This window comes from Doryrhamphus excisus, chromosome 11 (genome assembly GCF_030265055.1).
Source record: "Doryrhamphus excisus isolate RoL2022-K1 chromosome 11, RoL_Dexc_1.0, whole genome shotgun sequence".
Classification (NCBI taxonomy): domain Eukaryota; kingdom Metazoa; phylum Chordata; class Actinopteri; order Syngnathiformes; family Syngnathidae; genus Doryrhamphus; species Doryrhamphus excisus.
In genome coordinates, this window is record NC_080476.1 from 10,947,503 (window position 1) to 10,966,192 (window position 18,690).

Consider the following 18,690-nt stretch of genomic DNA (forward strand, 5'->3'; position numbering starts at 1 on the left):
TTAGTCTAAGTGACGTTGGTGTTAATTTAGTAATAAGTTCCGACTTACACTGAAAGTCGACTTAAATTCCCTTTTGTAGGAACATAAGTTGTTTGTAGACCTCCTGTACTGTACCTTCATCACTATAGAAATATTGTAGCGCTATGCTAGCATGCTAAGATTCCCATGCTAGCATTTGAACATTTTACACATTTGAATTAGTAAGTAACGTTTCAAGGTTCAACATTGTCCACAAGCATAAATCATGCGTGGTATTGAAGTAAATTTGCATTAATGCATTTTTTTTTTAATACCCAAGGGGATTAAGAAAATGTTAGATAACAATGGCGCCCACACACAAGGCTATATGAGGTGTATGTTTGAGGGAGTATCTCATCATTCAATTTAGCAGTCAGAAACTGCTAACCATCAGCTTTGGAGTGTTGGAAGCGTTAGCCAATACCGACAAAGCAGCCTTCCCTCCCTCTCCTCTTCCTCCCACATAGCGGAGTAGTAGTGGTCCTACTGTGTGCTGATGTGGATGAGAGCAATAGAGTGTGGACGACTACAGCGAAAGAAGATTTGTCGCTTTGACACCTCCGACAATTTGGACTGGACTTAAAGCATCTAAGGCAATATCTGATCTGGTAAACAAAAACAAAAGGAATTGGATAGGAGAGAAAGTAGAAAGGCAGGCTTGGAAGGTTGTTTACTGGGAAGATCCATACAGAGACTAAGTAAAAATCAGGAGCAACACTGTTTTGGGAATCATGTGTAAATCATTGTGTTTTATCATCCTACCTTGGCTGTTTGCTGTGCTTGTTTTCCCAGGTAAGACCTTTTTTTTTTATTCTCTGCTGTGTTCTCCGTATGCCTGTTTACATTGTTTTGTCTGTGTGTTAGTGAAACCTTAAGAGCGCCATTGACAACTGTAGCTTAGTTGTTGTCAGTTTGTTACATTTTGGCACACATTGTGAATGAAGAAGTTTACCGACTCAACATGACTGCTGGATGAGTGATTATACTTTCTTTTGTTGGATCGAGTCCTATACCTACTCGTTCATTCTTTAAGCTGGTACCTATATTACATTGGTTAATGCGTTTCTACAACTGATTTTTCCAATTGTATATAATGGTAATGGTTTTATTTCATTTGAACATGCATCAGATTACAATTGAATGAATCACATAATCAGTTCACAGTTCCACATGTCCAAAAGGAGTAGGAAGAAGTAAAGCTTATTAAATCCTACCCCTCCATCTGGTACTTTTACAATCAGTAACTGTTACATTTGTTCACTTCCTGCTTTCCTAATACAGTTTTTTTGTTTTTTTATTTTATTTTTTCATTTTTGATTTTAGTCCTTTTGTCCTTTTGTCTTTTAGTCCTAGCATATAAGTGTTTCAAATTTAGTTCCGGTTTTAGTACCGGTTCTGTCACCATTTCAAAAGTAGTGATTTGGCAACCGTATCAGATAAAATTAAAATTAAAGTTTATTGCTAGAACTTGCCTTCTAAGTTCAAGTACTTTGTAAAATAAATTACCCACAAAAAATGTGACTTATACTCCAGTGCGACTTATGTATGTTTTTTTTAATGGTAAAGGTTTTATTTCATTTGAATCAGTTCACAGTTCCACATGTCCAAAAGGAGTAGGAAGAAGCAAAGCTTATTAAATCCTACCCTTCCATCTGGTACTTTTACAATCAATAACTGTTACATTTGTTCACTTCCTGCTTTCCTAATATAATTTAAGTTTTATTTATTTATTGTTTTATTTTTATTCGTTTGTTTGTTTTTATTATTTGATTATCTTCCTGCTCTGCAGTCCATACAATGTCCCATTGACAATTCCCAAAGATCCATTCATTCATTCATTCATTCATTTTCTACCGCTTTTTCCTCACAAGGGTCGCGGGGGTTGCTGGAGCCTATCCCAGCTGTCTTTGAGCGAGAGGCGGGGTACACCCTGGACTGGTCGCCAGCCAATCACGGGGCACATATAGACAAACAACCATTCACACTCACATTCATACCTATGGACAATTTGGAGTCGCCAATTAACCTAGCATGTTTTTGGAATGTGGGAGGAAACCGGAGTACCCGGAGAAAACCCACGCATGCACGGGGAGAACATGCAAACTCCGCACAGAGATGGCCGAGGGTGGAATTGAACTCGGGTCTCCAAGCTGCATGAAGTCAGCTATAAAATGTCTGACCTAAGAGTAAAAAAACACTTCTCCTCCCATTCTGTGTGGAAGTGGTAAATATAGTGTGTAAATAATATTCATTAATTCATTCATTTTCTACCGTTTATCCTCACGAGGGTCGCGAGGAGTCCTGGAGCCTATCCCAGCTGTCTTCGGGCGAGAGGTGGGGTACACCCTGGACTGGTGGCCAGCCAATCACAGGGCACATATAGACAAACAACCATTCACACTCACATTCATACCTATGGACAATTTGGAGTAGCCAATTAACCTAGCATGTTTTTGGAATGTGGGAGGAAACCGGAGTACCCGGAGAAAACCCACGCATGCACGGGGAGAACATGCAAACTCCACACAGAGATGGCCGAGGGTGGAATTGAACCCTGGTCTCCTAGCTGTGAGACCCAAAGATCCAAACACATCAAGGTTATACGGAGGGATCTTTTTTCCTGCAGTCATTTTGCAGTGTCCTTACAAGACACATCCATTCTTATACAAATGACGTCAAGAACAAACAACAACAATCAGAAAAAAAACAAAACAAACCTGGAACTACACAAAGAATGTTCCTGATTCCCAAATCCACCCGAGGGGCAAAGAAGGAGTGAAACAGATCACAACAGACACAAATCTAAAAATAAAGAAGTCTCGAGAAATGACAGCGCTGTTCCAGAATTGGTGTAGGGACCAAAAGCAGATCAACACACTTCCAACCAGTAAATATTCACTTCCTCATGTTGGCTTTTGAGTGCATGAAAAACTTGTGGTCTTGTGGGTTTGTTGTTTTTTTTTCCCCAGCACATGTGGATGCGGTGATAAATCGTACTGGGAAGATGAAGCTCTCGTCAACTGTGATGAATAATTCAAACTGACTGCCGGGATTATTCTTACTTTAGATGATTTGTACAGGGAAAAATTTTTGTTTGATTAGGATGCAAAGGCATAACATGACCGCGGCATCTTTAATGCAGCAATAATCTTTTGCATCTTGAGGACAGCTCAGGTCTTTTGCTAACAGTTGTCAACATCACTGGGAAATGTGCTACTTTCACTCATAATAATAGCTGCAGTCACTTCAATTCTTATATTAAAACACGAACACATATTTACTTCCTTTTTCTGTACACAAGAAAACAAGTTAATTTCAGCTAGCTAACAATGCTGTCATTGGGATACACCTATTTCGACGATAAGGCCCTCTAAAAAAAAACCCTCTAACAACATTGCATTGTTTGATATACACGCTATAACATGTATAGTTGCAGTATCTTGCAGTATTTGTATTTGCCGCTGATGGTTAGCCGAGTTTTAGCAACGACAGTTACGATGCAGTTCCCCTTTAACACCATTGACGGGACTTAATGGGAACTAATTGTTTGCCATCACGGTAACAGGCAATCTAACCAATTACAATTTAAATTATGACATCACTTCAAAATAACAACTCAAAACTGTTTAAATCTGTTTTTAATGTCTAACTTTTTAAACCTGACTACTTCGCCCCGTTTTTAGCCTTGTTTTTTTAGCTCTGAATTAATATATGGATATTGTATTTTAATGCATCTTTTGCTCTGTTTTTACTCAACTCTAGTTTTATTTATTTTTCTCTACTGTAAAGTGTCTTTGAAATAAATAAAATAAAATAAAATGTATTATTATTATTACTGTTACTGTTAATGTGGATGTCCTTTCAGTCCCCATTGGAAGAACCGGAAGTACAATGCCATCCATCCATCCATTTTCCTTCGCTTATCCGGGTCCAGGTCGCGGGGGCAGCAGTCGTAGTAGGGAAGCCCAGACTTCCCGGTCCCCGGCCACCTCCTCCAGCTCCACCGGAACGAGACTAAGGCGTTCCCAGGCCAGCTGTGAGACATAATCCCTCCAGCGTGTCCCAGGTCTGCCCCGGGGGCCTTTTCCCGGGCTGGGCATGCCCAGAACACCTCATCAGGGAGGCGTCTGGGAGGCATCCGGACTAGATGCCCGAGCCACCTCAACTGACTCCTCTCGATGTGAAGGAGAAGCGGCTCTACTCTGAGCTCCTCACCCTAGGAAGTACAATGCTCGGAATGTAAACAGTTTTGTGAAATCACTTTCCAAATGACGTCTGCTACCAGAATTTTAAACCTTTTGGGAATATTCCTGAAATCTCACAAAAGTTTGTCCCTTTTTTGAACCTCGCTTTCAGTAACAGTTCCGTAAATTTTTGTAGGCGTAATTGAAGTTCCGTTTAATTAATGTTCCTGGCCTTTCTGTATCCTCAGTACAGATCGTGTGAAATCACCAAAACATAAAAATAGAAAGAGTCCCTCTGTTCTCATTTTGGTTGCATCAGCTGGTCCTGTTCTCTCTTTGAGTTGTCACATTTCATTTACTGTTATCTTGCCTTCGGCAATGCAGGCACTGGCTGCTGTGTTTGGTGCTCTTCTGACTTTGACTGGACAATGATGATGTCACTTTTGTTAAAAGGGAACACTTTCCATGGGGCAAAGTCAATCAGGATGACACAGTAGATTAGAATGCCTTAGGAAAAGGGTTACTGGTCTTGTGACACATCGTAGAAAGCTTATTTTAGATATGGTGAGACTTGCTTTTAAGCTGGTGGAGGGGGTCTTGTCATAGCTTGGCAGGAGGTTTAGAACTAACATCCGGGACTGGATCAAGGTCAGATAAGCTACGTCTCATCGGCTCGACAAGACTGGCATTTGGAAACAAAAAAAAAAAACAAACCCTTGCACAATATACAGTAAAAGCTATTTCCGACATGATGGTAGACAGGTTGTAAAAATGCTATAACAATACAATTTATTACTGATATTACAAACACTATACTGATACTACTACTATGCTAGTAATACAGCATACATTTATTATCAACTCATTCAATCATAGACATTTTTCAAAAGCTGTCCCTTTATGGACTGGACATTTTTGATGATTATGAGTGATTTTTCAAGAATATTCTTATTCTGTGCGCCTTGGGCTATATCAGTGCTTCTCAATTATTTTCTGTCAGACATTTTTTTCACATCCCCCTGATTTGAAATACGAAGAAAACTGCGTCAAAAATGACTGAATTTAAAAATGTAACCAGGAAAATGCAGAAGACGTTGACCAAAATATCAGGATTGCAGGATTGAGGTATTTAGTCAATGACAAAAATGAGTTACAATTGCTGCTAACCTCGATTAAGCCGAGCTAACCATTCCTAACCCGCGACTGCGTCGAAAATGACTAAATTTAAAAATCGAACCAGGAAAATGCAGAAGACGTTGACCAAAATATCAGGATTGCAGGATTGAGGTATTTAGTCAATGACAAAAACAAGTTACGATTGCCACTAACCTCGATTAAGCCGAGCTAACCATTCCTAACCCGCGACTGCGTCGAAACTGACTGAATTTAAAAATGTAACCAGGAAAATGCAGAATACGTTGACCAAAATATCAGGATTGCAGGATTGAGGTATGTAGTACAAAAACGAGTTACGATTGCTGCTAACCTCGATTAAGCCGAGCTAAACATTCCTAACCCTCGACTGCGTCAAAACTGACTGAATTTAAAAATGTAACCAGGAAAATGCAGAAGACATTGACCAAAATATCAGGATTGAGGTATGTAGTCAATGACAAAAACAAGTTACGATTGCTGCTAACCTCGAGTAAGCTGAGCTAACCATTCCTAACCTGCGACTGCGTCGAAACTGACTGAATATAAAAATGTAACCAGGAAAATGCAGAAGACGTTGACCAAAATATCAGGATTGAGGTATGTAGTCAATGACAAAAACGAGTTACGATTGCTGCTAACCTCGAGTAAGCCGAGCTAACCATTCCTAACCCGCGAACGTCAATGAAAATTCCCAACAACCAAATACCCCACATTGAAAAAAGACAAGTTGTATGAGGAAACTCATGATGTATGTCATGGCAGATTCATGGAAGAAGGCATCAAAAAAATGACAAAACGGAACAAATATATTGAACGGTATACACATGGGTATAGAAGAGTAAACACATGGAAGGAAATTGATGACACGAGGAAAGGGATAACAAAGGAGATGTCAAAAAAGCTGACATGGAGTTAACCAAGAAGTTAAAGGGATTAAGAATGTGATAATAAAGCAGATACTGGATCAGGAGTGAGATGTCTGATCAAGAGCGAGATACATGAATTCCAGCAGGAGGCATCTGGCCACAAAAGAATTCTACCATCAGCGATAGCAAAGAAAGAAAAGCAACATTTTACGGACAAGCAGGAGAAAGGCTTTTAACGGCTTTACAAAGACTGCTGAAGAGCAAAAGGAAACCACCAATCTGAGGACTTGACAATCCAGACTGACATGAGGGATCTGAGCAAGGAAAAACATTGCACACTGCGACCAGCTCTCAAGAATGAGAATGAAAAGAACAAACAATTCATACCTGAAAAGGAAGCACACATGTGAGCAATGTGATTGTGATGGGACTCCGAATTAGATCCAGGTCTTTGTGCTAGGGGAGTCAAAAACAAAGGAGAAGAACCAGAGATTACTTCAACAGATCAACAGGTGGAAAAAGTCACTGTTGTCAAAAAACGCCCAGATTCCTGAACTCCAGATTCTCCCACCATATGCTTTTCCATTTCCTGAAGATAGCTTGAAAAATGGTTCGTGAGATGTTTCAACGCTTGTTTCACGTCTTCTCTTCTTCTTTGGATTGGGATTCTATGGGTTCTTCTCTGGAACCCTTGGGTGGATTTTGGCTTTTCCCAAAATACTTTCAAATACTAGCATTAGACGATGCAATGTATTATTAATTAGCAATTATTCCAGGCTGCTTGTTCCCTCGGAAACAGTGTGGATGAAAAGCTAAAACGATAGACCTGAAAACATTTCTGCGTGGACCGCCCAGATTCCAGATTCCAGAACTCCAGATTCTCCCACCAGAGCTGCAGATCCCTGCAGTCACCATGGGCCTCTTGGTTGCATCTCCGATCAGTGCTGTTCTTGTTCGGACAATAATTTTTATGGATGGTCGTGTCTTGGTAGGTCTGTAGTTTGGCTTGAACAATGCTCTGTGAGATGTTTCAACGCTTGTTTCACGTCTTCTCTTCTTCTCTGGTTTGGGATTCTATGGGTTCTTCTCTGGAACCATTGTATAGATTTTGGCTTAGCCCAAAATACTTTCAAATTAAAGTTGACGCTCATTAGTATTATTCCAGGCTGCTTGTCGCCTCCTTTATGATGGCAGTGCTGCACTGTGATGTGAACCACTTAAATTGTATTTCCAATCTGCTTGTGATATTATATCTGTGAGTCATGTAGTGCACACGAGAGATGCAATCTTGTAGCCAGGCCCCGATGGGCAAAATAACGCAAGTCATTAAGCTCTGGTGCTCTGGCTCGCAAACTGACGTCCCTTAACACTTACCTCTCTTGTATTACTGAAGCACTGTGTCATAATATAACAAACAGTGGGAACTGATGAAAGCAGGTGTTGCTAATTCTGGTTAATTTTTTTTCTCTGTCATCCATGTGCATATTTTCCATACATTATAAAGCAATCACCAATATTATATTTGTGATTGAGGCTGCCTGTAGTATAATACTATATTTGTATTATCTCAATCGGAACCAACTATGGTGTTACAGTACTTTATGTATTTACTGTATGGAACCTTTGATTCGGTATGGACGGGTACCAATTTCCATGGCGGTACACCCAACTTTAGGTGGCAGGAGCTAATGATGTGAAGTGGGTCATCCAGTCACTGGGGGGTTGGCGGTGTGAACCCCAACTTCCTCCATCCCAGTCACTGCTGTTGTGTCCTTCAATCACCTTGCCTCCAGTGCAGCCCACACTGGTTTGGTGGTGGTTGGCGAGGCCGTTGGTGTGACTTGGCATCCACGTTTTTGTCACTATGCCCCAGGGCAACTGTTACCAGCACCAGTATTATTTGGCTGGGGGGAGTTCTGTTGTGCAATAGTGCCAAGGTGAGTCGAGGGCTGGGGGGGGCGGGGGGGGGGGGGGGGGTCTGTCTTGCAATAATGGCAAGGTGAGTCCAGGGCTGGGGGGGTCCTGTCTTGCAACAGTGCCAGGGTGAGTCCATGGCTGGGGGGGAGTCCTGTCTTACAATAGTGCCAAGGTGAGTCCAGGGCTGGGAGGGGAGTCCTGTCTTGCAATAGTGCCAAGGTGAGTCCAGGGCTGGGGGGGAGTCCTGTCTTGCAATAGTGCCAAGGTGAGTCTAGGGCTGAGGGGTCCTGTCTTGCAATAGTGGCAAGGTGATTCCAAGGCTGGGGGGAGTTCTGTCTTGCAATAGTGCCAAGGTGAGTCTAGGGCCGGGGGGTTCTGTCTTGCAATAGTGCCAAGGTGAGTCCAGGGCTGGGGGGAGTCCTGTCTTGCAATAGTGCCAAGGTGAGTCTAGGGCTGGGGGGTAGTCCTGTCTTGCAATAGTGCCAAGGTGAGTCTAGGGCTGGGGGGTCCTGTCTTGCAATAGTGCCAAGGTGAGTCCAGGGCTGGGGGGGTCTTGTCTTGCAATAGTGCCAAGGTGAGTCTAGGGCTGGGGGGGAGTCCTGTCTTTCAATAGTGCCAAGATGAGTCCACGGCCTGTAGACCCCCTGCATGTTGCAAGATATACAGAGGGTATAGTGTACTTTTTGACGAACATCATCTGCACTTCCCCTGGTGCATTTTCCTTCAACACCCTGTTATACATTCTCATCTCACCATGTGGCGCTCACACACCATGTGGCACCTTTTGTTCCCACCCTCTGCGTTCATGTCACAGCCTGATTGCTTCTCATTCACATGTCTAGCGCAACAATCTGTCTGAAGCAAAAGCTCTCAACTGCATTTAGTTTATGTTCAAGCCTTTAAGATGTAAGATGTCACATTCTGCATTTCTGTTCCTGTCTTCTTTGCCTTTTTTCCCGCCCACTTGCTGTGCTTTGTGTTTTTGTTGTAAAAGATGTTGTGGCTTCCGTTTCTGGGCGGAATAGCGAGGCACACCTGCAACCCTTCAGTGACTCGTGGTGCTTTTAAGAAGTACCATAGCTGCAGCAGTGTGTTCCATTTGTTTCTGTTACCTACCTTGTCGTTTTGTAGTAGCCCCTTCCTGCCTTGTTGTTATCGCCTACTTTTCCTGTCGTGCCTCGTTGCTCCGTGCCAGTTTTTTTTTTTTTTTGGCCACACTAACTTGCTGCGTTTCTCTGAAGTCATTATTTCTTGGCTGCAGTGTTTAGTGTTAAATTAATTTCAATAAGAACTTCTTGATAGACTATTGTTTGTTTTGCACTTTCCCTTTCTTGGACTCGTTTGCTGTACGTCAATGTTGATTAAAAATTACAATTTTTTTCTAGCTGCTTCCTCTGTTTCTGCTTACGGGGTCCAAACTAGCACCAATCATCACATGTGGTTCTTTAAACGAATACCTCCTACACACAGTGTCACTTTCATGATGGGTGGTAATTATGTTCTTCGCCATCCAAAAATTAATTACATTGCGACAAATTGGCAATATAGCGAGTGAAAGAACACTCCCCTCTGTTGTAACGTGACAGCTTATCAAAAGATGGATGGTGCTTTGAATCTCCGCCAAACCACATTTCATTTCATGTTGTTGTCGCTGCACCTGAAGGTCAGCCAGTCCGAGAGTATCTCTGCACAATATTTTGGTCGAACTTGGTGGTAAGGATCCATACCCCCATTCGGTCATCCGCCATGAACCCGGGGAGTAACCCGCTAAGTAATAAACACACGTACAAACACTTTTCATTCCAGTTTGGTGGAGATCTGTGCTCTACTAAGTGACATTCCGATTATATGTGGCTGTTGAAGTATTGCCTAGACTTGACTTACAGCATCAAAACAAACTTTTTTAATTGGCTTACCCAAGCAGCGGGATCTTAAACATGCTACAGGCCATTACCTCCCTTGCTGCAGTTGTGCAGCTTGTTCCTGCTCCCTTTCAAGACTCCCTTACGGCTTTACAGTATTTGCTCATCAAGCACTCGTGTTTCGTAGTTGACATGTTGACTTTACTATCAGTCAGCAATTTAGGCTATGGGAATGACATTAGCTAATATGGCCATATAGGAGCTGCTGTCTTTGCTCGGCTGGAGCATTATAGCTGACTATGTAATAGCTTGAGTAACACTGACATCTGCTGGGACTGTTTGCAGCTGGTTACATTCAGGCCACATGGTAGTATGTTGATAAATAGTCAAAGTCAATGGGGGTTACAGTTTGAAAAATCAACAAATGGTCAGAAAAATGTCTGATAAATATGCCTTTTCTGCAGAAAGCTTCCTTCTTTGTCCCTCTCCATCGCACAGGCCTGTGCAATTTTTTGAACAACCCCCCACTCTGCTTTGTACCAAAGCTGTGGTCAGAAAAATGTCTGATAAACATCCCTTTTTTCCAGAAAGCTTGCTTCTGCGTCCCTCTCCATCACACAGGCTTGTGCTCATTTTTGAACAACCCCCACTCTGCTTTGTACCAAAACTGTGGTCAGAAAAATGTCTGATAAACATCCCTTTTCTGCAGGAAGCTTGTGCTTTCGTCCCTCTCCATCGCGCAGGCTTATGTTAATTTTTGAACAAACCCCCACTCTGCTTTGTACCAACACTGCGGTCAGAAAAATATATCTGATAAACATCCATTTTCTGCAGAAAGCTTGCTTCTTCATTCCTCTCCATCGCACATCATTTTTTAACAAACCCCCACTCTGCTTTGTACCAAAGCTGTGTCTTCTTTGAGCTGCTGTGCCGCAGTCCCTTGGATTACTGTAATGCAATGCACATCATTGGAACACCCAGAGCATCTGCTTTCAGAATCAGTTGGAACTATTTTAACCAAAGGTTCAAGACTGGTTCCCTCCAACAGTCCATAACATGCTAGGTTACATGTGACTATGAGTGTGAATTGTTTGTATATGTGCCCTATGATTGACTGGCAGTCAGTCCACGGTCCACCCCGCACGTAGTCAGCCTGGACAAGCTCCAGCTTAAGCATGACCCTGAACAGGATACGTGATGGAAAATGAGTGAATGACAACCTAAAGAAAACATAATTGACAGTGACATCTTTTTGACTGCTACAATTCACGAATGACTTTGAAGCTCATCCGTCATTCATTTCAATAGAATCAGCAAAAGAACTTGTTTGGCATGCACATTGTTTGATAGCCGTTTTCTGACATGTACAGTGAGACTTTGATTTACATCATCAAAAATGAAATGCCTGCAAATGCATTGTGACAGATGCCGGTAAAGCAAGCAATGTATTGAAAAAGGCGATGAAGACTATTTGTCCAATTTGCACATGGCGATACCTTTTCTGCTTTTGCAAGTTAGAGCAGTGACTTCAGGACAACCTTTGTTTGTTGGGGGGGGGGCTGTTGCATAGTCATGAACCTTTTATGTAAATAAGCCCGTATCTGTGTTGTGTGGAGTGTGCAAGAGAGACACCGTATATATTCTGGTCCCCCCTATCTTATTCTGAGTGGATCTGTCTCCATAGACAATCATCTTTCTAATTTACAATTTACTCACCGCTGCAAAGACTCAATTTGTCCTGACCTTAGTTGTTGCCCAGAGACGCTGACAGAATGAATTTATATTCATGCTTTGGGTCTCCGAGACAGACTGTGCCGTTTGTGTGTGTGCTCTTTCGTGTTTGTGTATTTGAGTGATCAGGTACCATTAAGACCCAATTAGGGAGAAATTACTGTCCGTTTCTTTATGAATACTAATGTCACAGCCTGGAGGTTGTGTGTCTTGCCGCTCCATTACACAAACTCAACTAATCGCAGCTCAACTTTGGTTGGGACATTCCGAGGGGTTGCCAACTCCCTGAAAAGAAGGGGCCAATCGATTTGAACATTTTCTCAAGTACCATGGATCATACCGTGACTTCCTATAGCTTGTGTAATGTCTTTAATGTAATTGTGATGTCATTATTTTCACAAATCAAACAATAAACTAGGCTGCACAGCGGTCGAGTGGTTAGCGCACAGGCCACAAAGGTAGTAGACTAGCTCTGTAGTAGAATAGCTAGTACAGTAAACCTCGGATATATCGCACTCTGATATATCGAAAATTCGCTCACAACGGACAGATAAAAAAGAACCAATTTTTCTGTAATGCATTTCCAATAAAAATTCATTGCATATATCGGATTTTTTATAACGGATTTCGCCTATTTCGGATAAAATCTCCAGTCCCGTTCCAATGCATTTCCATTAAATTTCCCTCGCATATATCGGATGGCCGCATCGTGGCGCTCCAATTCGCCGAATCGTGACAGGCCGCTATACGACGTCATTTGCAGTGTTTGCAGCGTTGCCTGCGCGTCCAGGTACATTGGAAACATAGTCAAGGAAGTGCCTTTTTATAATGGATAAAATCCGATTTACGCATATAGCGGATATAAATCCGATATATGCGTAAAACGGACATTTTCCGGTATACGCATATAACGGATTTCGCTTATATCGGACAAAACCAGTGAGAACAATTGAATCCGATATATCTGAGGTTTACTGTAGTAGAATCGAGTTTAATTCCACCCTCGGCCATCTCTGGGTGGGTGGGTGGATGGATGGATGGATGGCGTAAACAGTAATTTCTATTACTTTACTTACTTTACTTTATCTATTACTTCAAAATATGCATCAAATTAAGTAGTACAGAAATCGTTTCATGCAAATTAAGGGAAGCAGATAAAAAAAGGGAGGAGCCTTTGGAATTGTCCAACAGTAGCGTCGGCCAATAGCACTAATTATAAATAAATTGAAAAATCTACAGTTAATTCATGTGATCGGTATCAGTATTGGCTGATCTCATATATCGGAATCGGAAGCGTAAAAACCCTGATCGGAGCATCCCTAGGGCAAAACGATAGTGAATACTTCCGCAGTGTGAGCAACACATTAAATCAAACCACCTCTGCTGTCAAAAGACCATGTCACCCAATGTTTTTTTTTTTCCACCTTTAGTGCCCTGGAAAAAAGACCAGCAAATGGATCCTGTCTGTCTCACTATGATGTTATTTTGATTTCAGTTTCCCATTTTCAGTTTATCACAGTTTGATAAGGTCACTCCCCGCTGTCATCTGCAGTATTCAACTCCATTTACTCGAGCTCACTGAAATGCTATTATCAATATGAAATATATGTCCGGATAGACTACAGCCTCTTCCAACAAACAACAGTGTTTATTGTGCTGCAATCAAGCTGCTGCCCCGGGTGCAAGCCATTATCTGTGTTCTCCAGGAAAAAAGCTCCAAACATGGATTACTAGACCCTTGTTTATCGTGCTGCTCAGGTGGTTTAAAAAAAAAAAAAAAAGATGATCTCACTGACTATTTTCAGTGCGGGTCACATGATGAAATTATAAATATTTACTGTGTCGAATACATTCCCTAACCTAGTCAAATTGTTGTTCTGGTAATTGCATCACAAATGGCTGTACTTGATGAACATCAGCTAGATTGTCAATATGAGAAAAGGAGCCCAACCTTGCCAACTGTGAGGTATTATGATCAAGCTGACCTACTTTTCCTCCTCCTTTTACTGATGAGGTACTCAGTCATACTGTCGTAGGATTTGCTCGTGTGCAGTCGTCAGCTAAAGCATTCGGAATACTTGCACAATCTAATCATATTTAGTATCGTCCAGTGCAAGACAGGCCTTTAAAAACAGTCCGTTTGCATGCACACAAAAAATTTCGGCATCGATTTGGATGAAACCAGCTTGTAAAAGTGATTGTGTACTTTTTAAAAGCTGGAATAACACAAGTAGACTATTGTATTGGAAGCCATATCCCCTCCTGCATGTATACACACATGACCCTAAGACGTATTAACACCCTTTCTTATCTTTCACTTTATCCTGCTCACCTCTAAAGGGTCCAAACACACACGGTAAAATCAATAAAATGTTTGATAAAAATGTACTGCAAAAAAAAAAAGGGTACAGAGAACATACTAACTCCTTATTTCTAAAAATCACAAATACTTAAACTTGCTGATGTTCATCTTTAAACAGCTAAAATAATGCATAAGGCTAAAAATAACCAATTACCTAAAAATGTCATCCAATACTTATATATATTCTGAAAAAAAATACTGAAAAAAAATCCTGAGCCTGAACCCCCCCCCAATAAATAAATAAATCACGAACACAATCGGTTAAAAACTACTAAAATATCAAACAAAACTATGAAAATATGAGCTGAAAACCTCATATTAGGATGAAGAGTCTTGAACCAGTCATGATGTGCTATATATATATATATATATATATATATATATATATATATATATATATATATATATATATATATATATATATATATATATATCACTATATTGACACTTACTATGGTACCCATTATGTCACTGTATGGTCATATCACCTTGTACTTCGGTATGTGACAAAAAATAAAAAATTAAAAACAAAAAATTACAAATGAATAAATAAATAAATAAATAAATACAATTTTTTAAAATAAAATAAAGTTTAAAAAATTATAAAATAATACAAAAAAAACTAAATTATATTAGGAAAGCAGGAAGTGAACAAATGTAACAGTTACTGATTGTAAAAGTACCAGGTGGAGGGGTAGGATTTAATAAGCTTTGCTTCTTCCTACTCCTTTTGGACATGTGGAACTGTGAACTGATTATGTGATGCATTCAATTGTAATCTGATGCATGTTCAAATGAAATTAAACCATTACCATTAACAACGGCATGTACAGTGTGATACTTACACTAGCAGCTAATATCCGTACTTGCTGTTATAGTCTTCTCATATTGTCACTTTGCTTCGCATCCTGTGTGAACATCACGTTGGAGTCCTTCAACCATCCATTTTCTATACCACTTGTCCTGCTCTGGGTCACAGGTTAATTTTCCTTTGAAGCTGGCTGAACTCAGCTCTCCTGAGGTATGGCAAAGTATTGTACTTGAACGGGGGACATGTTATGGAAAATACTAATGCTTATTTGGGCATTGAGTGCCTGCCCAACCATCAATGAAATTGGAATTACACAACCAAGTCATTTTAAAGTTAGCCGCCTATGTCAAAAATATGTCTTAAGCTGAGTTTTTGGCTTGACTGAACAATTGAGTCACATCGGGTTTCTCCACCGATATCTTGGAAGAAAACCTCTGCCGTTGTTTTTACCACCAAGCGACCGCAGTTAGTTACATACCATGACATCAAAGGATGCTCAAATCAGGGTTTTTTTCTGTGGATTCCGATCATCCATGAGTGAGATCGGCCGATATCGATCACATGGACTAAGTGTCGATTTTTCAATTGACTTATGATGAGTACTATTGACCATTCCCTTAGACAATTCCAAAGACCCATGGCAAACTGTTTTTTTTAACGTCCGTAAGGAACACCAGAAATTCCCAACCACAAAGGACATTATCGGAAAGTGGACTATCGGAAACTGTTCGTAGAGTTGCTAGATATTGGCTTTTCTTACAGAAATCTGACATACTGATATTGTCCAGAAATTAATTTCCGATACCGATATCAACCGACACCAATATAGGCAGCAGCGTTTCCCTCAAACTGGCAGGTGTAATAAATGAACATTCTTGGATCCATCTATCCATCATCTTCCGCTTATCTGATATCGAGCAGCAGCCTAATACGAGAAGCCCAGACTTCCCTTTCTTCATCCAGATCCTCATGGCGGATACTGAGATGTTTCCAGTCCAACTCATAGACATACTCTCTCCAGAGTGTTCTTCCCCAAAGACTTTCTACTTTGACCACATTCCCAAGTCACGTCACCGATCTGGCTTCTCTCAATGCAATGTTGCCTGAATGACAGTTCTTCTCACCTTTATCTCCAAGAGCGAGCTCAGCCACCTTACGGAGGAAACACATTTTGTACACTTCTACCCATGATCTTGTCCATTCTGTCACAACTCAATGCTAAAGACCGTAGGTTCTCACACGGAAGAGGTTGGTGGTACCATCTCTGGATAAAGGAATGAGATCCTACCCCAAGTGGAGGAGCGGAAGTACCTCGAGGTCTTGTTCACGAGTGAGGGAAGGATGGAACACAAAATCGACGGGCAATTGGAATTGGTGCAGTGTGCGGTTTCTAGTATATTGGTGTGTCTGGGAATTGACCCGAAAGACTCAGTTTTTCTACCCTTGCCTACACCACTGGATGCGTAAGAGTAAGACAAATACTGTAAAATGAATAACCCGATAACCGTTATCCAATTTTTATGCTAATATCCCTAATTGTTAGCCATTCTTACATTGGTTGTATCCTGTCAGGTTTGACTTCAGGGCTAATTTCTTAATTCTCTAGCTTTTGTTTTCTGGGTGAAACAATCATACTCCATGCGCTAGGCGGCTATGCTGACACTCCTTTGTGGTCCACGTATACATGGACCCAAATATTCCAATTGCATTCGGTTTATTTGCGGAATTATAACAGAAAGAATGTAACCTTTGTATACACCTCATTCCGAAAGAAAAGTGCCAATCCGAATGAATATATAATCGGATTTCCCCAATCCGATTGAGGTATCTTGTACCCGCTCAAACGGAAAGTTGTCAGACTGCGTTCTTCTTCGTGGTGTTTTTCTTCTTCTGTTGTTTATTGGCGGTTGGCAAGCAGCTTTTGTGTGCATTAGCGCCATCTGTGGAACAGAATCTAAACCCTTCTATACTTTATTCATAAGTCCAGTTTTTCTTTAAGAAGAAAATATATATCTGTATAAAACATGTCAAGTTTAATTATAAAATATTAGGAAGATTGAATTGTATAATTTCCTGTTTAAATGTATCCCGGGTGCGTTCTTTCAGCGCAAGCTTGAGACGTTCTTCGGTTTTAAAAATGGAGGCGAGCAATCGGCACTGGACTGCTATGGAAAGCTTGTTTTTGATCCAAACTATGGTAATGGTAATGGTTTTATTTCATTTGAACATGCATCAGATTACAATTGAATGCATCACATAATCAGTTCACAGTTCCACATAAGGAGTAGGAAGAAGCAAAGCTTATTAAATCCTACCCCTCCATCTGGTACTTTTACAATCGGTAACTGTTACATTTGTTCACTTCCTGCTTTCCTAAAATAGTTAAAATTTATTTTTTTTTAATTTTAAATTTTTTAGAAATTTTTTATATTTTTTTCATTTTTTTTTTATTTTTTTTTTATCCTTGATCCTTTGGGTATTTGGACTAAAACCAAGTCACCAACATACAATGAAAACCCATCAGAAGTGTTTTAATGTGTGTGTCCCCTAAAGCATATATAGTATCTATATGAGGATCCATTTTGTATGTGACAGTTATTATTCTAATAATACCAGGTTATTTCCTTCTTTAGTATTGTGACGCTTCATGCATCAGGAGGTGATGTGTCATACGCTGCTAGTGTGCACATTTTTTTTTTTTTTAGAAAACTAGTGGTAATGATCAGTGAAAAACTGTCTCCGGTTTCTTTTATGTGTTTGTTTGCGTTTATGAAACGGCTTCCAGGACCTGAGTCTCCTTTCTTCCTCATGCGCCTTTTTTTGCAAATCACATAAAAATGGAGACATTGACAATATGTAACAGATAAATCTCATCTCGTCTCACACCAAAATAGCTTGTTACAAAACAGCACAAGTCTATGATATGATGCTTATTTCCATAATGAATAAGAAAACAAGATCCTCTTAACAATTTCCGTGTGCATATAGATCAAATCCATTCAGGGCTCTACAAGTCTCCAAGGCAGCGTCTTTTCATGCACACCATAATGGAGACTTTATTTTAAGAACAGACAAACAAGAATAGTGCTTACCAGCAGTCACAACCTGCAGTCTGATGATCAGATTTGATGGTAGATGGAAGAACAGGGAAGAAGAATGAAAAAAGTGCTTCAGTAGCCACGTTTACATGAGGAGTATTTCTCTTTCCGAATAGAATCTTTCCAAATGACCTTTCCGAAAGCAATGGTATCCATGGAAAGGAATATTTTGTAAGGAATGTATTGGTTTTTTTTACTCTTAGGATGTCAGACATTTTATAGCTGACTTCATGCAGTGTTGAGGTAATGTAATGTAAGATAACGTCTAAATTTTTTGTCCCTGTGACCCTTGTGAGGATAAGCGGTAGAAAATGAATGAATTAATGAATATTATATATACACTATATTTACCACTTCCACACAGAATGGGAGAAGTGTTTTTTTTCACTCTTAGAATGTCTGACATTTTATAGCTGACTTCATACAGTGTTAAGGTAATGTAATGTAAGGTAACGTCTCAATTTTTTTGTCCCTGTGACCCTTGTGAGGATAAGCAGTAGAAAATGAATGAATTAATGAATATTATATATACACTATATTTACCACTTCCACACAGAATGGAAAGAGAAGTGGTTTTTTTTTCACTCTTAGAATGTCGGACATTTTATAGCTGACTTCATGCAGTGTTGAGGTAATGTAATGTAAGGTAACGTCTCAATTTTTGTCCCTGTGACCCTCGTGAGGAT

The 18,690-nt window shown here is 40.4% G+C and overlaps 1 protein-coding gene across 2 annotated transcripts in view; it reads left to right on the forward strand.

Annotated features, from left to right (window-relative positions):
• Positions 1-479: 479 nt before the first annotated feature.
• Positions 480-18,690, forward strand: part of opcml (opioid binding protein/cell adhesion molecule-like) — a 151,550-nt gene continuing 133,339 nt past the window's right edge. The window contains exon 1 of one of the 2 annotated variants that reach the window (XM_058087476.1): positions 480-810. In XM_058087476.1, the coding sequence (XP_057943459.1) occupies positions 750-810 (61 nt within the window). In that variant the 5' untranslated portion in view covers positions 480-749. The remainder of the gene's footprint in view (positions 811-18,690) is intronic. The other variant, XM_058087477.1, reaches the window with a different exon arrangement.